The sequence below is a fragment of the Eucyclogobius newberryi genome, unplaced genomic scaffold (assembly GCF_026437365.1).
Source record: "Eucyclogobius newberryi isolate DKJ021-1_F unplaced genomic scaffold, fEucNew1.0.hap1 SCAF_148, whole genome shotgun sequence".
Classification (NCBI taxonomy): Eukaryota; Metazoa; Chordata; class Actinopteri; order Gobiiformes; family Gobiidae; genus Eucyclogobius; species Eucyclogobius newberryi.
The window spans coordinates 90,110-110,236 of NW_027315777.1; the positions used below are offsets into that span (position 1 = coordinate 90,110).

A 20,127-nucleotide genomic window follows, 5' to 3' on the forward strand; every position below is an offset into this window, starting at 1 on the left:
CGCATGCTTTGGTGCCGGTCCTCGCCACGATAAAAGATAAATGTTGCATTTGTTCATCTTACAAACAAAACTTGTGAACTAAATGTGAAAATACAGAACGCTGAGTGTGATTCAAATGTATTTAGTGCCACATCATTAACAAGCATGGCCGTATTATTTCCACTGAGAGCTCCCAGGTGCAGGGATTAAAGGTGACTGTATGCTTCAGGAAACCAATGACACTTATACAAGAAGGAAGGCCTCATTAATAACTGTGTGACAGGCATACATATTTATTACTTAGTGATTTGACAAAGTTTGTATATTTACGTAAAATATTGGAATGGAATATAACTAAGGCTAATTATCAGCCCAGTGCACTATTCGGGTGGGTATATGTCAAGAAATGTCTTAATTAGCACACGGCAGACTAAATTCTCAGAGTAACTCACAGATGCAAGAAAAATACAATAAAAAAAAACAAAGTAGAGGAGCTCAGAATTGGATTATAGAAGTTTTCTCTCTTGATTTGGGCCCTAAAGCTGTTTTTGTTAATCCGTGTGCCATTTTTATCCACAAATTCAACTTTAAGCCTTAAAATGTAAATCTTGTTCCTCGATAAACTAAAGTTTTTGGTTCAAACTTTATGGCATTTTGTTTTTTGAATCCTTGAGAACAAATTTAATCTAACGGTGTTCGATTGAATTTAAACCTTTGAAAGCAGAAAAATGTTGAATTTCTGTTGAACGCTAGTTAAAACCTGCTTTACAGCCAGGAATGTAACTTATCAAAATCATCTCTTTTTAAATCAAGGTCACTGTATTATTTTCACAGCCATTAGCTGTTCGAGTCTTTAAAATGTTTCTCGGCTCAGTGCGTGATTCGAAACGTTCACCACGTCTGGACAAAGCACTAATAAAATGGACTCCATTAGAGACTAAAATAGTTTGCCCTTGGTGCGCTGAACACTTTCTGTTAGTTTTGCCTCCTCCTTTCAGATACTGTAAGTCCCAGAAACAGGAAACATAGGGATAAATCACTGTAAAAGCATCTCATTTTTATATAATTTTTATATTCAAATGTGTGTGCTGCTTTTATTCCATCAAATCAGACTGGCACACTCTAGATTATTGGCATTGACATTTTATGTATACACAAGTTAAAGCAACAGAATAAATGCCTGACTGACATTTTACTCTCTGGTTTATTCTTTTGCCTACTCTATTCTCTACTCTACTACTCTCTTCTTCTGTTGGTCCTGTTTGTTTCTTAATATATAAAAAGAAGATTTTAACTTCCCAAGGAATTTTAATGGTCAGTCAGACTTTAATGTGGCTTCACACCGCCGCGGCCAAAGCGTCCAGTTTACATTCAAAGTTTTTGTAAACGCGCTTCGAACGCATCCTGCGTTTTTTGCGGCACGATTCCTGGGTTTTCGTACGCTCTTGACGCTTTGAGCGCGCGTACGAGGCGCCCGAGGCGCCCATAGCGGCCGGTGCGACATGTTCAGCTTTGTCCAACTTTCTGCGGCAGATGCGCCGCAGCAGCCAATCAGAGATGACGCTCCAGTGACGTGCTACGCACGACCCGGAAAAAGACCCAAAACAAACCCTGCAAGATAAAAAGAAATCTTTAGACGCAGCCCTTGGAGCAAATAATGATATTGACTAAACTCTGCTCAGCTTTGAAGTACATGCGGGTCCCAGACGGGCCCCGGAGCCCATCGCCTCCGCTTTTGGACTTTGTAAAGTTAATAAACCAAAGCCATGGTCCGCCATTAAACTCCATTTACACCACGAGGAAAGCAACACAACACAACTCCTCCACTGAGCATGTGCAGGACGACTCAGACGCACGTCTGCTGCTGAGTGTATTCTACGGACGTGAGTCCGGGGCGTCGAGAACGCACGTTCGGGGCGTTTGTCTTCAAATGTACAGGCGTCTAACTTCTGCGTCGGGCGCAAATTTGAGGCCGCGGTGTGTTCTAGGCTTTAGTCTCTCTAAACTTATACCTTTTCATTTGTTTATGTTTTAACTAAAACATTCTGCCATTTATTAAATGTATATATAATATCAATACATTACATGTGCACTGCGTTTTCGGACATTTTTGGTAGATTAGTCTAACCACAGAGACTCTGTCATGTCGGATCTGTTGTATTTTTTGGAGGCAAATTATAATTCACAAAGACTCTTCTTGTAGTTAAGATAATGTAAAATGGAAAGACATTTTGGTAACTGCATCAGTTCAAGACAAAAGTCGACAGAACAAATCCTTCATTTTATTTTATCTTTGGTCTGAATTAGTTTGCCCTTGGTGCCCTCGACACTTGAGCTTGTTTCTCTCTTTCTCTGGAAGCTGCAAACTCAAGGCTGAAAAACACTCATTTTTTCAGATCACCGTGAAAACGTCTCATCTAAACACATTTTATTTTTACCGTATCTGTTCAAATGTGTTTAAATGTTTATCCTTGTAAATGATGTGATCTGAAAATGGCTGGCTATACATGTTTTTGTTTAGTTTTTTTACTTCAGTGTGTCGCTGTGAGTGATCTGTAAGAGTCCCAATACATTCATGTTGCGGTGTTCATCTTCAAAGGTACTGGATGTGCCACTGCCGTGCTCAGATATAAAACATGTATTACACAAATGAATACAATGCAAATTCACAGAACTCCCAGTAACATGTGTATAATTATTTTATGCTGCAGAGTGAGGCATTTAATGGTTGTTTTGACAAGCGGCACAAACGTGTGTGTGTGTGCGTGTGCGTGCAAAGAGAGGAAAATAAGTAGAGACGAGACAAGAGTGCAGCTCACATTCGCCCAAAACAACCAACAAAACACGGACAATAATGAGGCCCACGAGACACAACCTCAAGACACAACAATCACAACAGCAATTAATCAAATATGTTTCCCATTTATTTTAATGAAAAAATAAATAAAAATGTTTCTTTTTCTTTTTGCTCTTAGGGGTTAGATGACTATGAGTACTGTAAATGAGCCATTATTTTACATCACTTTACTAAACAGTGAATAATTTGGCTTGAAAAATGAAAAATACACAAATTGCTGTGACTATTTGTCAAAAATAAATATACAACATTATTATAAGCCAAGGCTATTAGTACATTTGTTTCATCTAGCTGTTTTTTTATGCTTGTGCTTGATTGGCCTTGGTTGCCCTCGGCAACATTGCACCCACTCTGCAGTACTGGGGTCATTCATTTGGAATTGTTCTGAAGAAAACATGCTAATGATTAGTTCAATTAATTATAAATTTCTCATCATTTGTTTAAAAGTGCTTATGTATCATAGCAGATGTACATGGAAAGTTAGATATTTATTTATTTATTGACCTTTATTGAACCAGGAAAGTTCCACTGAGAAGTAGCATCACTTTCCTGGGCCCAGAGGGGAGGAGCCTATTGTACATGTTTCTAGTGGTATGGGAAGCCTACACAGACATGGGAAGAACATGCAAACTCAACACAGAAAGGCCCCACTGCGCTACCATGCCTTTGTATTAGTTGCTTTCTATTAAAGTGAGGTGTCTGGGGAGGGGGAAGCCGGGGGATCTTGGTCATTTAAATGATATGTTTGTTTACTTGCAGAGCTGCAAAGGTTTACAGTGACTAACAATGCAGGAGGGACACTGCATTGTGACTCTGGTCACAGCGGTAGCTTCTGGTCCAGCTCCAGATCAATCTATGCATGGGTCGATGTTGGCTTAGATATCCAGGTTACTTATATCTTCATACATCACATAGGCCTGTGTTGTGACTCATAAATTGTCCGCCCAGTAAATAACAGTAAATCTGAGGAGGCTGTGCCAACACTGATGGGCTGAAAATGGGATGAGCGGCATTAGGAGGAGATAAATCCTGCATCTGAAGGATTATGGCTATTTTGACAAATGTGAAATGCTTATCAAATGAAAGTCTAATTACACAGTGAGGAGTGAAGTGAGCAGACAATGAGCTTTGTGCAAGAGGACCATATGTAGAGTTGCATTGTCAAACTCTCGGATGTCTTTAAGATGATCGTCACACATGATTGTACTTGGAAAACAATAACTGCCAGCTGGACTTTTTCAAAATGTCCAGCATTTTGTTGGTCTGCTTTTATTCTCCAGGTATAACTTGAGTCAAAGAAAACCTTCCATTGAAACTTCTTTGTGTTTTCCCAACTTATTGTCTTGCAAGATCTCCCAGCCAAAGTAATTGTGACTAAATCAGTGAATAAATCAATTAACAAACCTGCAGCAAACTGGCATAATATTAGACATTATTAGATGTTATTAAGAAACTTGGCGTGCCTCAACAGTGACAATAGTAAATCTGCTTTGTGTGTCAGAGACATCGGAAACAGTTGAACATTTTAGATTATTTTTGAAAATCATCAGAGAGCGAGAGATGGAAGAAGGGATAATGACAATAAAAAATGTAATTGAGTTTGAGGAGAGATTAAAAAGCTGAGGTTCGGGCAAAACACAGGCACTAGATTTGTTTTTTCTGATATATAAAATACAATTTCTTAAGTTCACATTAAGAAGCATTAGACTAGAGACTAGGTTGCAATTGGAAACATGCAAAATTTGAATATCCAGTATAATGGATTAAAAAAAGGACAAAAATAAGATGCTCATAAACCTGCAGTGTAATAATGTTTCTGTGGTTAGTTTTACAGTACATTCACGCTTTTTTGCTTCACTTGAACTCCAACTGCAGCATTTGTACATGCTTGTATATTGTCATCACAGAGATGTTCATTTTGTTCCACAGTATGCATTCACTTGTAGCACAGTCAAATGCCCTTCTTGTGGCCCTGACCTTCCTCTGCATCTGCCTCTGCGGAACATTTCACATCATCAGTCATCTCAGAATAATCTTATTAAAGGCGGTATGGACGATTTTTCGGCGATTTGAGAACGCAGGCGGAAGTGCGCATGCGCACTCCCCCGTGTGGACTGATACAACACACACGTGCGTTTGTTTATTAGCGCAACGGAGCGCATCGCATCGCTCGTCTCCCGTAGATTTCTGTCCACTTCTGCGTCAGCTCGAACTGTCTTTCTCCGTCTTCATTTTGCCCGTACACTGAGGGAACTATATTATGATAGATCCATGCGCTTAGGCACGTGGAAACGTGGGGACGAGCCTGACGCGGCTGCAGGTGAGCGGTAGGTGCGTTTTATGATTGATACGTGGCAGGACCAATGATTTATCCACGCCACGAGGAAATATGATACAAAATTTGCTGAAAAAAATCGTCCATACCACCTTTAAATAAACAAATGATTAAAAAAAAAATATCTTTAAACAAAGCTGATACATTTCACATGTATCTGAGTTGTTTTTCTTTTCCAAAACTACTTTGCTTTTTAGTATTTTGTCATATTTTGATGTTAATCCAGGTTTCTGCTTTGAAATCACATTATGTTCACCTTCAGTTTTCAGCTCCTTTCTGGAATTTAGAAGGTGTTGGTTTACAAACCTTCAGAGCGTCTACAATCTCCAACATTTTGTTAGTTAAAATGTTGTGTTTTTTCACCACAACACTAATTCTGGATAATTATGAAGAAATAAAGTTCCAGTCACCTCAAGCCTCTAGGGCCAAAGGAAACACTGTGTAGCATTTGAAAATCACACCATAAATTACTAATCAACACGGGAATGGACTCCACACTAAATCCATAGCCATAATTAGTGACAGTGTCAGTCAGAATGGACTTTAATGAACTTATAACAGAACAATATGTTGAATGCCTTTCCCCGCAGATTTACGCTTCATTTAATTAACATGACTGACCACCTGTTCGCACCCCCACGTCCGTCTCATTTGTTCCGGCCAAGCACCAATCAGAGGGGAGCGTTTCCCCGTGATTAGCATGCCGCGCAGCACCCAGGGGTAACAGCGATGATAAGAGAGGCCTGTCTGTGCTGACCGCTGAGCGAATTATCCAGCTGACAGGGAGCAGCAGACCACCTCCCATGAGTAGATCAGGAAGGCCCCTATCGAACCCAGGGACCGACTCTATGTGACCTGGTTCTACTCGGAGCGAACAGAAGCGGCACGGCCAACTTTGTGTCCGTTTTTGAGACACAATCCGGGAATAACAAACCTTTTGCTGCTGAAGGTTTCCCTCTGTGCCTGGGCAAGATGGCAACAAAATTAAAATAATAATATATGTTAATCATTTAACACAGAAAATATTCTCAAAATGTCTTCCTCAATTCAATTCAAATTTGATGAATTGCTCTGCCCTCTTTCCACCTTTGATTTAATGTTAGGTATTTTGGGCAAATTTGAGTCCTTCATGTTTTATTGAATTTGTTTTATTATTTGATGCCCATTGTGAAATGTACAAATGTGTTGGGGGGTTTTTCAACTATATTTTTTTATTCATAGCCTGACAGTTTTACACACAGTTCCCAAAAGAAAGAGGGAACTCACACTGAACATTCACGACCGCTTTTAAATTCAATCCAAATCCCAACACTTTCTTTGATGGTGGAGAATAGTTCACTGTGTAAAATGACACAAAGAGAACTAATTCTCCACATCATTTTAGTTCTTAAAAGAAACGGATGATGGATGACACAGGCCTTTGATACAGCTCTGCCCATGAGTGTCAGGAGTGTAATGATGTCTAATTCTGGTTAAGTTAGTAGCAAAAATGTGAGATTTTTGGTTAATATTGCAGTGGCTTTCTCCCACTGTCCAAGCATGTGCAATTGTTACCTTTTGACCTAGACTATTCTTCAATATGGTATTAATCTATCTCCTTGAAGACAAGCAGGTGAGTTACGGGTCAATGGCAATAAAATCCCCTGTAATTAACATAACGCAATAAAAAGAACTATCGGAACATCACATGCAAAGCAATAACATCTCCACCTGAAAGACTACATCGTGCACCTTTGAATGAACATGTGGCATTGAAGTCCCATAACATTTGAATTCTATAACACTGTGCATCCCGCTCATCTCATTATTGCTTGCCAGGCTCTTTAGCCCTATGATTTTGGCATAAATATGTTGTAGTATATATATTAATAAGCCGTTTTCAGACTTGTAAGCGGTTTAAAGTGCTATCCAGAGGCACAAAAACAATAAAATTACAATGCAGCAGCAATAAAAGACAATACAAATTACAACGCTGGAGCAGTAAATGACAAGTCGCGATGACCATTAAACTACAAATGAATAAGTAATTAAAAGAGTTTGATTCTGAAAAAGCGCCAGGAACCAGTGTGAGGGTGTTAATATTGGAGCGACGCGAGCTCTTTTGCTGGTGTGCGGCTGAATTCTGGATGAGCTGGAGCCAGTTGGTGCTTTTCTGTGGGAGTCCTGTTAAAATGATGTTGCAGTAATCTAGTCTTCTGGTAATAAAAGTGTCAATTCAATGTCAATTCAATGTCAGTTCCATTTATTCATTTTTCATTCCCGCTCAGACATCATAGACAAAATAAATGGTGGCTTTTTTGTTTGTTTGTTCTACTAACTCTTTGATTTGGTTACACAGGCTGTACCTGGGCTCAACTTTGTTAAAAGAAATGCAGGTATTGAAAAGTAAGTTTGGATTCATATGATAATGTCAGGGGAGCCTCACTTTAATGCCACTCTCAGGTCTGTGTCCGAGGAAGGCTCAGATGTGGATCAAGGCTCCTGCTCCGAGCTCTTTGGGTCCTTAGAGATGTAGATGGCGCTGATCTTTGTGCAGAGTTTAGTATTTGAATCATTTTGATGAGTCCAACGATCCGTTGACTTGTACATTGTTTACTGATGAAAATGGCTGCTTCAGAGAGACAAAGGAACACTCTCCCGGTTATGGGAGGGCACCTGGGGTCACCAACTTGTCTTGTGTTCGAAGATCAGAGCATTAGTCCTGAGGAGTTTCAAAAGGCATTTTTTATACCCCTTGTCTTTTTATCTGACCTCGGAGGTGTGGCCTAGTGTGGGAGTGACTTTAAAACTGTCCTTGCCTCTCACTCAATCTTATTGTTCTAATTTGGACAATTTTAACTTAATCCAGCAAAAGGACATGTAACCACAACAAAATACTGCTGCATTGTCAATGAACACATACATCATTAGCAGGTAATGAGGAAGTTTATTAAATATGACATAAATACATTTCAAACACAGTTCTTAAAGGTGGAATGGACAATTTTTTTGGGCCCAAATCTGAATCTTATTTCCTCGTGGCGTGGACGGCCGATTAGTCCTGCCACGTATCAATCATAAAACGCACCTACCGCTCACCTGCAGCCGCGTGCGGTTCGTCCCCACGAGAGCAGCACGTTTACTATTGTCTAAGCGCATGGATCTATCATAATATAGTTCCCTCAGTGTACGGGACAAAATGAAGACGGAGAAAGACAGTTAAAGCTGACTCAGAAGAAGACGGAAAGTCTGTCGAAAGATGCGATCCATCGCGCTGATAAACAAACGCATGTGTGTGTTGTATCAGTCCGCATGGGGGAGTGGCATGCACACTTCCACCTGCGTTCTCAAATCGCTGAAAAATCGTCCATTACGCCTTTAAGGCAAACCAAACTAAAACATGATTTAATAACAAGTTTAGATCACACAGTGAAGCATTAGATCATCCATTTAGATGTGAAATATAGTCATTATGACAGATCAAAGAGAACATATAAAAGGTTTGCCTGCAGTGGAAGGTTACAGTTCACCACAAGGTCGTTTGTGTCTTTGGAGTCATTTGGTGAGAGGTCATTGACCTCGTTGTTATCAGAGGTGGTACAGACAATGCACCTGTAGTTGGTCGATCCAACATTTTGCTTTGTTCTACAACAGTCAGTATCACAATCATGTTTTAATTATGAAAAGGTAATGTCCTTTAAAGGTCTTTTGGGATGCATATGTCCTCTACATTAACCTGTAAATGATCGGAGTGAACCCTGACGATAAAAGAAGCTGGAATAATGTGTCTTCATGCTACTTTTAGACATTACATTGACAAAGACATTTGCTTGAGAAAGTTACTACTTTCCTACACTTGTGTATGCATCGTGCTCTACAAATAAACTTGCACCTGCCCACACAAACTGAACAACTGAATTATGTTTTATTAATAGTGAAGCTGTTATGATAGGCTGCCAATCACAGCTCTGTCGACTTGTTTTAAACTCTGCCCTCCTCCTCCAGCACTCCAGCACCACAGTTCATAGTTTATTTTTCATTCAGGTTTTGTTTTCACCACCACCTGGACAATTCCTATCATATCCTGCCTTGTTCCTCATCGCTCCAAGCACCAAAGCTATAATATATATATATATATATAGATGTCTGTACATATCATTCATTATTTATCATTCATTAGCTTCCATTGCATATTACATTGAGTCTCCAGGTTGAAATGTAATTATACTGACAAAGCATAAAACAGTGTGGTATTTAAAAATGAAGTTTCCGAATAGATACAGTCACATTCTCTTTGTATTCATGGTTATGTCCATCATGTGAAAACTGTGAGCAGATTGTTTGTGGAACAAGCAGAATGAGATACTGAATTATAACTCTTTGTGCAGCTGCTGTGCACATCCAAACTGTCTGCTGCAGCTCTGGCTAATGACGAGATTAACTCAGGCACAAAATGGACACAAATGTCAGACTTCAGCGGGGGGCTTCATTAGGTGGAGTCACGAGAAGGTTTAAAAGAAAGAACTATCTCTGAACACGGTGTTGCAACTCGTAACGCGTTCAGTATCAGAACAGTGGAAAGTAACTGCACACTTTTACACAAGTATAAGTTACACTAGTTATTTTCTTTAAGCACATTGTGAACCTGTTGAAGCAGTAAACATATTATTATGTTGGGGAAAGAGTAGATAATCCTTATTTGTCAAAAAAAGTACAAGAGTTGCAACACACAGGAAAATGCAATAAAAGATGCACAACTTAAAATACACTTAATATTTTGTTTCTATTTTATTCTCCAGTAAGTTGATCATAATTATTAATTGTGTTCATTATAAAATACAATGTGTTTCTAAAACACACTCAATAATAGAAGGTGGTCCATTGACTTTCACCGTGACAAGCAGCAGATGTTCATTTGTGTTTCAATGTTTAAGAATGCCAACTGATTTTTTTCTATGTGTGACTGTGTGAGTCTTAATTTTTCAAATAATCACAAGTAAAGACAGGGATGTGGGCGAATTCTCTGAGCACTCAAGCCTCGAATGCAGGAGAATACAGGATTACTCAAACATGCAGCTCAATCAAAATACAACAAACACTTAAACATGGTGGCTCTGGCAAACAGTGGAAAACTAACTAACTAACTAAGAGCAGCATTAGAAACAGAGATCACTGTAGAAGCAACAGTAAAGCAGTGTAGTGGTCACTATATTCCATCATGTTGTGTCACTGGGCAAGAGCTTTCTGCAGTAATTCTGTCAGGCTGAATCAATCTGTGCCTTTAACAGTGGAATGGTACAAAGAACTCACATGCTCTGTTTTGGTCTGTTTTGTCCTGTCCACACAGCCCAAACAGACACGAACCACAGTCCAAAGGGAGATCTGGGGCATTTCTCCTGCAGTTTCATATTGCGGGAGGAGAAATAAGTCAAACTTGTTCCAGATGCTGCATTCATTACCTTGGCCTTTACATCCTATTCTTATATTGCCTTTGTATCAGGAGATTTGAATTCCATCTCTTGTTTCTGTAGAGGTACGGGTCACGTAGCTGGATTGAACAGGACTTTCTCGGACAGTGTAGATGCCTATCTCGCCCACGGCACTATCGACTGTCCAGATTCCAGCCTGAAGCCGTTGTCCTGGCCTCGGTCCAGCGCAGAACCACTGACTCACCTCCATAAAAGCCCCAATCATAACAGCCAGCATTTCCCTCTATTTCCTTGATTAAACGTGAACGCTGGCACTGCTCCTACGACGAAAAAGCCTTTTATTCTTCCCGGAGTTTCATTTCCCATTCATTCATCCTGATGCCGGGCGAGTTCACGTGGCTCGATCTGCAGATTCCTTCACACAGTGCCATTAGCAATGATGTACTGGCTTCATGTGTCCATTTACTGTCAGTGAAGTATATTTGAGATTCAATAAAGTCTCTTGTTGACCTGCACTACGAATGTGCCGTCAAGCTATAATTATACCAATACCCTGACGGAGCACCAGCCTCAGAGTTCTGAAAAAGACTTATACCAAGTTAATTAACTTTGCGACATGAGTGGATATTCTAAGGATAGATTGTTTTATAGAATGTATTGGTGTCATGGTATGCAGAGAGGATATTTGAATGTCTTTAATAAGGAAAAATAGCCGTTTATATTCCACAAGTGCATATACAGAGTTGAATTTAAGCTTAATACGACTTTATTTTATACGCTAGATGCTGAATATGTCCAAGAGAAATGCAAACAAAACTCAATTCCGTGTCTGACACTGTTTTTGGTCTGCCAGAAACAAGGAAATTAAATGCTCTGTTTTCTCTCTTCAACATGGGCAATTTGACCGTATTTATCGTTTGTCTGGGTGTGTACCGCTCGTTCAACCTCACTGCTGCGGCATCCATCAAAAATAGACCCTTGCGTATTTTTTTCCGCAGAGTCACACGTGGAGCGGAGACGCGAAAGCAACGGTGTGCACATGCGGCGTCTGAATAGTAGTGAGAGTCAACAGCAATGTAGACGCCTCGCAAGAAATAAGAAATCAATATCCCAGTTTTGCTATGCTTTGTTGTTTTATACAGCCGTGGAAGCATCGTGCGTGGAGAGTTGAAAAGGGAACATTATCTGGCCGGCCACCGTAAAGGATTTCTGAATTGAAGCTTCTGTTCGGGTTATACAGTCGCTGCAACATTTACGCTTGCGCCAAAGTACTGCAGAGGCCTCCCAAATGATTGACCTTGGAAAATGTGTATGTTGGAGTTTGTTTGTTGGAAAAATCAAGAGCGATTCTGTAGTGAACTGCGGGGTTGGGAGGACACGTTCCGTAAGCTGAAAAGGTGTTAGTTCAGGCAAAGTGCTTTAACAGGCTGCGCCATCCAAACTGTTTGAGGAGGAGGAGAGGAAGCAGGTCACACGCAGTCGCCCAGGAAACATGTGCACATTTCAACTTTTCATCAATTCTAAACTCAACCAAACCAAACATACCTCAAATAACATTATTCAACAAGAAATAGAACGTTTATGAGTTATGTGTTATTAATCATAGGAATAATTCAAGATGTCTCATTATTTGTGTAGATGTTCAATACAATCTAGTCATAACTTGCTTTTTGACATTAAAACACAACTTAATTTACTAGAGATATGTCATGTGACTGTAATATGTTTCCATACGATCTAATTCAATATTCTATGAAAACTACTTTCAGCAGTAGTTTTTACAAGTTATGATAGTACTTAAAGGCATAGAATGTAATATTTTAGGCACAAACAAATAGACAAAAGCAAAAGTTGGTGCTTTAGCTGTAATATTCCACAGTATGGCATAAACCTTATCTAAATTCATGGAAAATGATCTGAAGTATGGTTTTATCTTTCTATTTCTATGTCCTTCAAATACTAGTACTAAGTAAAGTATTCCGTTCCTACTCAGATGTCATATGTGTCATTTTCAGAGTGCACCGGACCTGCAAAGCACATGTTGCATCACACGGCCTGTCATGTCTGGGCAGAAAAATGACTTTGACATTGCTGCAATTTGGGCCTTCTGCTGTGTCATTGCTAAATGATGGGCTCAAGTGTTTTTAAACGTGTGTGGGGAGCCGCCAGTTGCACAATTGGAAAAATAGACGGTGAATGCGGGCGAAAGCAGCGAGGCATTTTCCTTGAACATAATGATAATAAATGGGCTGGCATCAGGCTCCTGTGTAAAGGTTTGAATCAATGTAGCGTGATTGTAAGTAGGGCAAGATAGCAGCAAGAAGGAGAAATGTATAGCCATTTGGAAAGAAGCTTTACATTTTCTTCTGGACAAAAACCCTTTCAAATTGTTCAATCAACTCGACTTCGAATCAAGAATGTCCTTCATGACAGCGGTGGCATATTATATGAGTCGTGCTGTCGGCCTGTATTTTTATTTGTTGACTTGTTATTTTATTGGTACTAAAGGATTTATATGGACAATGGCCGAAAGGAGAAGACATGGAGTGAGTTTACTACAGGTTTGGGAATTTGCATTTTACCAACAAATATGTCATTGGTCTAGTGTCTTGTCAGTGCACTTTAGGTCAGATTAAAAGCAGATATAGATAGTTTTGAGCCCTTTTGCTAAAACAACGCCCCATTTTAGTCGACTAATCGATGCACAGGCCAATGTCGCCCAGTATTTGTTTAGTCGATTAGGCCATATCTGTGATCTGGGCAGTGTGTTTGTGGTAAGAACATAACAGTTATTGCAGAAGTAGTAAGAACAGCAGTCCCAATAATTACCATGTAATATTATTGTTTAATAAATGATAGGTTTAACTAATATTTATCGCATTGTGTGAACGTTTACTGCCGGTAATCATGAGTATCATAATTTGTTGTAGTATTTTTTGAAACTGAGCTTTGAAGGTGGCAAATTAGTCACTTCCATGTCTCCTTGAAGTGTTTAATTCTGCTATTTATTTATTTGTTTATTTATTTATTTATTTATTTATTTTTTTTAATGTGGTTTGGTCAAAAACAAATCAAAAGGTGCTCAACATTCAAGCACAAAACTAAATTTGGCAGAGGCATAAAAAGTAGATTTTTATTTTATGTTTGTTATATATTAGCAATACTTCGCTACATACATAAATGTCTTAGTAGAAGCAGCAGCAATATAATCAAGTCTTTTGATGTATTCATCATTTGTATTTATTTATTTCACCTTTATTTACCAAAGGCTAAGCCGATTCTTATTTACAACGACGACCTGGTCTGTATTTATTTCGATGTATTGTTTTTTCTCTGGTCCTAAGCTTGTGAGGAAGGACATTTTACCCTATTTCTAAACTCAGAATATAGCATATGGCGCAAACATCTTCAAACTGCCAGTTCAATCAACAAAAAACTTTTATCAATGTCAAAGAGGCCATACATTGTTTTTTTGACCGTGAAGGTTTTTCAAAGGACCTCTGTATTTAGACATCTGTAGAGTTCCCATGAGCCTCGCTGTGATGGGCAGGACACGTTTGATTGGCTGAGAGTCCACGGTTTGTGTGAAGGCGCCTTCAGATTCAGGTGCAGATACTGTGGATGTTTAATAGAGGAGAATAAAGAGACGGCGGTTATTAGTTCTTCAGTAAACACACTTCTGTTTGCACAAGTCCAGAGGCTAAGAGGGGTCTTAGAGGGGTCTTACAGGGGTCTTTGGTTCAAACTGTCTTTCACATCTGATAATACATGTATTTTTAACATTTTTCTTTAACCTTTATTTAACCGGGAAGGTGGATGAATAATATTGATTTTGCTCCACGATATCTATTTTATTATTCAGTTGCTCGTGAAAAATAATAAATAATGAGAATTTCAGGAGCAAAAACAAGTCGTTACTAATCATTTACTGTTTGTCTTATGAGCTTTGAACTGTTGTGGCATCAATAATTGTGAAGTTTTAACTCACAATAATTGCAACACAAAAAAATTTGGTGTTTTTAACCATACATCTTTAAATATATTTAAAAAAAAAGCTTCGTATTGGTAAGTTTGTAGATGGGATAATGAGAATACTTAGTTACAGAATGACCTGCATCAAAATGTATTCTGTTGGTCTAATCAGAGTACTGCATTCTGAATACCTGGAATTCTTTTAAGTTGGGTTGCGTTAGATAATAGTGTGGAAACATGACCTAGGATTTAGTTTATTCATCACAAATTAGAGAAGGAAAATGGCACGTGCGCTCACTATAAAAGCTGCGTTTTCTACTTTTCTCACTAATTATTTGAAGCGTAAATTGTGTGCTCAAATACCGCAACGTATTCCCCTGATTCTAGAAAAGTAACTGTATCCGAATACCACCTAATGAAAGTATAACGAGTATTCTGAATACTGCCAGCTGGTTCAAACCACTGCACTTTCTATATAGGTTGAATGCTGTCTGTAGTAAAAGGCTTTTCCCTTGACAGTCATTTCGGCACAGACAGCGCTGCCCCAGCCCAGTCCATCCCGCCATGTTGTACCCACTTTGCATTCACGGCATTGTTGTTCATGAATATTTGATTTAACTCGCAGTCAAGTGGTGTGCAAAGTTCAGATGTGGAATTGGACAATAGAGTGTTTCAAACTAATCTTTCCTCTTTATAAAACCCAGAACAACGGCATCACATCCTCAAAGGACAACATAGCCTTTTGAGAAGTTTTTAAATCCACATGTGAGGGTCACGAAGAGTTGACTTAAGCAAATAGAAAAAAGGGAAATCCAATCACAATTCCATTCTGTGTTAAATCAGCTCGGTGTAAATCTGCCTCTGATCCAATCATAGAATACATGTCAACATGTTTAACACCACATGGCATGAAGGTTTATGAAATGAGTTATGTAAAAGCATTTTATTTTATGTTTTTGACAGCTTTTGAGTAAAACTACACATATTTAAGATTTTTAATCAAATAAAAAAGGTGATTCTTCCCCAATTTGACCATTTTGGTGAAGTTTATAATGTTACTTCCTGCTTGGACATGAGCAGAGGTAATTCTACAACTGTTACCTAGCAACCACAGTGTAAACAAGCGCCAAAATCCATATAAATGACACAATGATAATACAGGATAATGCCTTTATTTTGGTAACGTATTGTTTAAACTGTCAGAAAATGGTGTCAGTTGAGTTTAAAGATGTAAAGTCTGGAAAGCACCACCGCACATATAATATTATAGTATCAAATCTGCAACGAGGTCATTGGTTCATCTTTGGAAGTGTGAGTTAACTTGAACTTCCTCTTTTATCAGTGAAATAGATCAATGTGTGACTCAAGAAGTGTCCGCAGCAAATGAACGAATGTGACTGACTGAATATGTGTTTGTCCTCGACGTCAGACCTTCAACAAACCCGGTCCTTAGTTATTCCAATAAGATGCGGCTGTAGACACCGTCGCCTCCACAAGCACATACAAATAAGCAGAGGATGAATGACATATTGATTAGCTGAATGTAATTTAGTCATAGTTCATTCATAAATCCTGACTACCGGTGCATTGATTTTTAGACAAGCAATGAAATTATCATGATGCCTTTCTATGACTTATTTAGCCATGGATCATTTATTCTCTGTGGCTATTGTAAAACTAAATGTATTTATTACTTAGGTTAATTTAATGAGATCTGCCCTAGAGGTATAAATAAAGACATTATGTTAGAGCCACTTATAGAAGGGAATAGGAATAGCAAAAGGAGCAAATTTGTGAGATATTAAACATGCCAAATTGCAAGAAAAAGTTTCATATTTGTGAGAAAAAACATTTATCTTTGCCAGAAAATGTCAGATTTACAAGAATAAAGTACTAAGTGGGCTGGAGAAAGTTGATTCCTTTTGGATTGCACTTGTAGGAGGAATAATGGTGTATGGCTGCAAACTAAATCAGTTTTTGGGTGACATTTACCTTGGATAAACCACAAGGATACAGTTTATCACTGGTATTTTGCCAATTTGTTCTAATTTTTGGAGTTGGGTGAGAAGTTTGCAGTTGGCACTAGCAGTGGAAGAAGAGCTATAGAATCAGAATCAGAAAAGGGATTTATTGCTTTGTCAATGAACAGAATTCACAAACTAAGAACTTGCTCTGGCCTTAAGGTGCGACATACAACAATGAACAAAACACATGGACCTAAACTGGGACTAAAGCTAAACAAGATGAAAGTAGCTCCTGGAGATGGGGCATGTCCAGTCACTGTCACAGATATAGCCTTTATGCACTCCAATTCAATCTGCTTTATTTTTGTAACGCCCAAAATCACAACAGCATTTGCCCCAAAAAGGCGACAGTGACATTGATAAGGAATTATATATAAAACAATAATGTCATCCAATTGGCCAAAGATAATGACTGGCCCCTATGTCTGCTCTGATAATGTTGCATGTTCGTTAGATTATATTACTTAAACACGAGCTGAAGCTGAATGCCTTATAAACAGCAATCACAAAACTAATATTATTAATCAGCCAAACAGAGGGAATGATGGCGCTTTATAGCAGTTAATTGACATGATGTAGAGCGCGCCAGCACAAAATTAAGAGCGGTCTTTGAATCAGCAAAGTGCTTGTAATGTAATAAGCACTCTCCACTAAACGCAGTCCTGACTTCATTTAAGAGAGGACTGGAAATATGTGAGCACACTGGCTCTGGGCTTTCATCTTGCATATATAAATCACTGCTGCTCCGACTGGATTTGAGATTTCAGGTCTCGGGGCTCGTGCTAATGACGAGTCTGCACCGTGACTTGATGAGGCAAATCCAGATCAAATACTTCTAGTGCTTTCCAAATCTGGAAAGAGGTGGAACACTGTGTACAATGTAAATTTAGTGCTGTGATTCAAAATAAGTTAATTTGAATAGAAGCAGCGTTCTGAATCTGAAAAAGTCGGAATGAGGCACAAGCAGGACAAACTTAGAATAAAACTGTTCAATGTGCACTTTTATTATTTGTCAAAACTGCACCATGAGATCAAGTCCTGATACTCAACCAACTCAGAAGAAATTATGGATTTGAACACTGTAAATGAACATGTTTTCATACATTTTGTTGTTTTGTCACAACTGTGTTGTTGTCATCGACGTCATCTCACAAGTCGGAAACGCTTTAAAATAAGGCTCTTAGTAAACTATGCATAAATAAGCACTAGTTATTTCTTTATAAGCAATTACCACTGTTTACATGCATTTATCACTTGATAATTGAAGTTTAACAGTGCTCACTGGTGGTGAGCCTTTGGGATAGAAAATAGTTTATTAAGAAGCTTATTAATGTTCTTACAAACCATTTCTACATGGTTTGTGTTAACGCCTTATTAACATTTATAAAATATTATAAGCCCTCTACAATTTGCTTGTAAAGTGCTCACAAGTGTATTAACAAATAACACATGCTTATTAATGCTTTATAAATGGTTTACTAAGACAGTGTTTCTCAAACTGTGGCATGGGTACTCATTTGGCTTAATCAGTATTTAAATATTTAACTATTATCTATAATTTTGTCTCATTTTAGACCATGATCAGCCCTAATTTAGGCCTGATAAAAATCCGAGTTTAGTCTACATGAAAGTCAAATATTACTTGCGAACAGTTTGAAAAGCACTGAAGTCTAACAAGTTTACACAAATAACCAATGTGAGTATTAAAGGGTTCATTAGTTCGACCCTACAGAAGAGCCTTGCACTGTAAAAGGTCAAATCAAGTATGAACTCTAACCTTAACTGACTGATTGTATGTTTTACCTTCTTCTCTGCGCAGATGAGCCAGCAGATCTACAGGTATGAGCTGGATTACTGCCACACCCACCTGTCGCTGCTTCCCCAAGTGGGCGGGGCCTCCTCTGCTCCGCCACCAGACGCGCACCACCTGCCAACACACCCCCGCAACCCGTACGAGCCCCCCCAGCTCTGCCCCGGGACCCTCTCTCTTCAACAGTGAACTCAAATCAGGCCGGGGCGTGGACTGGACCGTTAGAGCAAATCCAAGCTGAGAAGAGAATTAATCTACGGCAAAACCTGGGCGAAATGAAAACACTTCTCAGCGGAAATAACAGGGTGCTGCTTTCTATCGATCGGTGCGTGCGCGTCTTCAAAACCAACTCCAAGTCCAGCGATTAGTAACGGAGGCCCGGACCGTACGCCGCTGCCACTCTGCCTTTCGGGGAGTATTTTAGGGATACAATAATACATATAATGACCTGTTAATCTTATAAAACATATTTCCATGACTTTCTCCCCCCTCAAGCGGCGGGGGCACCTCTGCGGCGCCAAGTACATCAATCACATGCTATAAACGGCGGAGGAACGAGAACGGCGTGATAAGCAAAACGGGGAAGCAGAACAAATGAAAGATTAGCCGAGCCACAGCCAGGCGATTTCTGCTGCTGCTCTTTGTGATCTAACTCCGGGAAATGCTCCCAAAACTATGAGAAAGCGAGAGGCGAAGACGCGCCCCGTTATCCGCGGTATAAGATGTACAGCCCACACACAATCCAGTTTCAACATGGTGATTTATTTGTTTTGTTTCCATCATGATTTTGTGATTTTTTAAGCTTTTTTTTGTTGCATTCAATCATCACAGGGGGAGATGAACAAACAAGTGGTGTACAGGGACTTTTTGAATCCTACATTTAAATGACTTCTGTTGCTGTTTAATGAGTGTGTGCGATACAGTCACGGAGCCACTTGTATGTAACATTATATGGTAAAATAAACAGTGGTAAAACATCAGTGCGTTGTCAGTCGTCAGCGAGCATGTGTCTGTTTTTAGATCATGTGTGGGAGTGGGAGAATGAAAGCGTAGCAAGGAATTCGCGGGTAATAACGAGAGTGGCTGTATTTTTAAGCAAACCGGGGAGCTCTTTTCATGTTACCGTTAATTGAAATAACACAGATTGTGCAGCTCAGAGCTCATGAACTTGCGGAGTGTGTGCAGACTTAATAGATAGCGGTTAGCGCACAGAAACAGCGTGTCATTTTAACAGTGACGGTGTCGGCAGAACAACTAGAGAGTCATCACAGTGGGGCATTGTTTCTCACACGGTGCGTTTTTGATCCAATTAACTGAATGCTCAATATCGTTGAAGGGGAGAGGGGAAATATAATAAACAATGACAGTAACCAATATTTTCTCCGTACCAAAAGACCCAGTCAGTCAGCGTAGGAGCGAGACGGAAATGAGCCAAAATTATGCACTAAAATCCCTCTGTTCCGCTTAATTGTAGCATTTTTTTGCAGGCAGCGCTGGCTAGAACTATTAACTAAAATTGGAAATAATCAAATCATTGTGACTGGTTGAAATTATTGTAGTCGTATTGGGGTAATCATTGTCTCATTCATCATTGTCTGGACTAAGCAGACGCTAAAAATCTAAACTAAAATATCTTTGAAATAGTGGTATAATTAAGGCAAAATGTCAAAAAAAACAAGGATTTGTAACAATTCTCCATGTTCAGTTACAGTATTTCAACCTTTACTTGGTTAGAACTGTAT

At 39.1% G+C, this 20,127-nt stretch overlaps 1 protein-coding gene across 2 annotated transcripts in view; it reads left to right on the forward strand.

Annotated features, from left to right (window-relative positions):
- LOC140360226 (leucine-rich repeat transmembrane neuronal protein 4-like) overlaps positions 1 to 19,365 on the forward strand; it is a 77,113-nt gene extending 57,748 nt beyond the window's left edge. For both annotated transcript variants that reach the window (XM_072445431.1, XM_072445430.1), the window contains exon 3: positions 18,395 to 19,365. Coding sequence is in view for 1 of the 2 variants with exons in the window: in XM_072445430.1 (XP_072301531.1) it covers positions 18,395 to 18,574 (180 nt within the window). In the remaining variant the exon portion in view is untranslated. The remainder of the gene's footprint in view (positions 1 to 18,394) is intronic.
- The last annotated feature ends 762 nt before the right edge of the window (positions 19,366 to 20,127 follow it).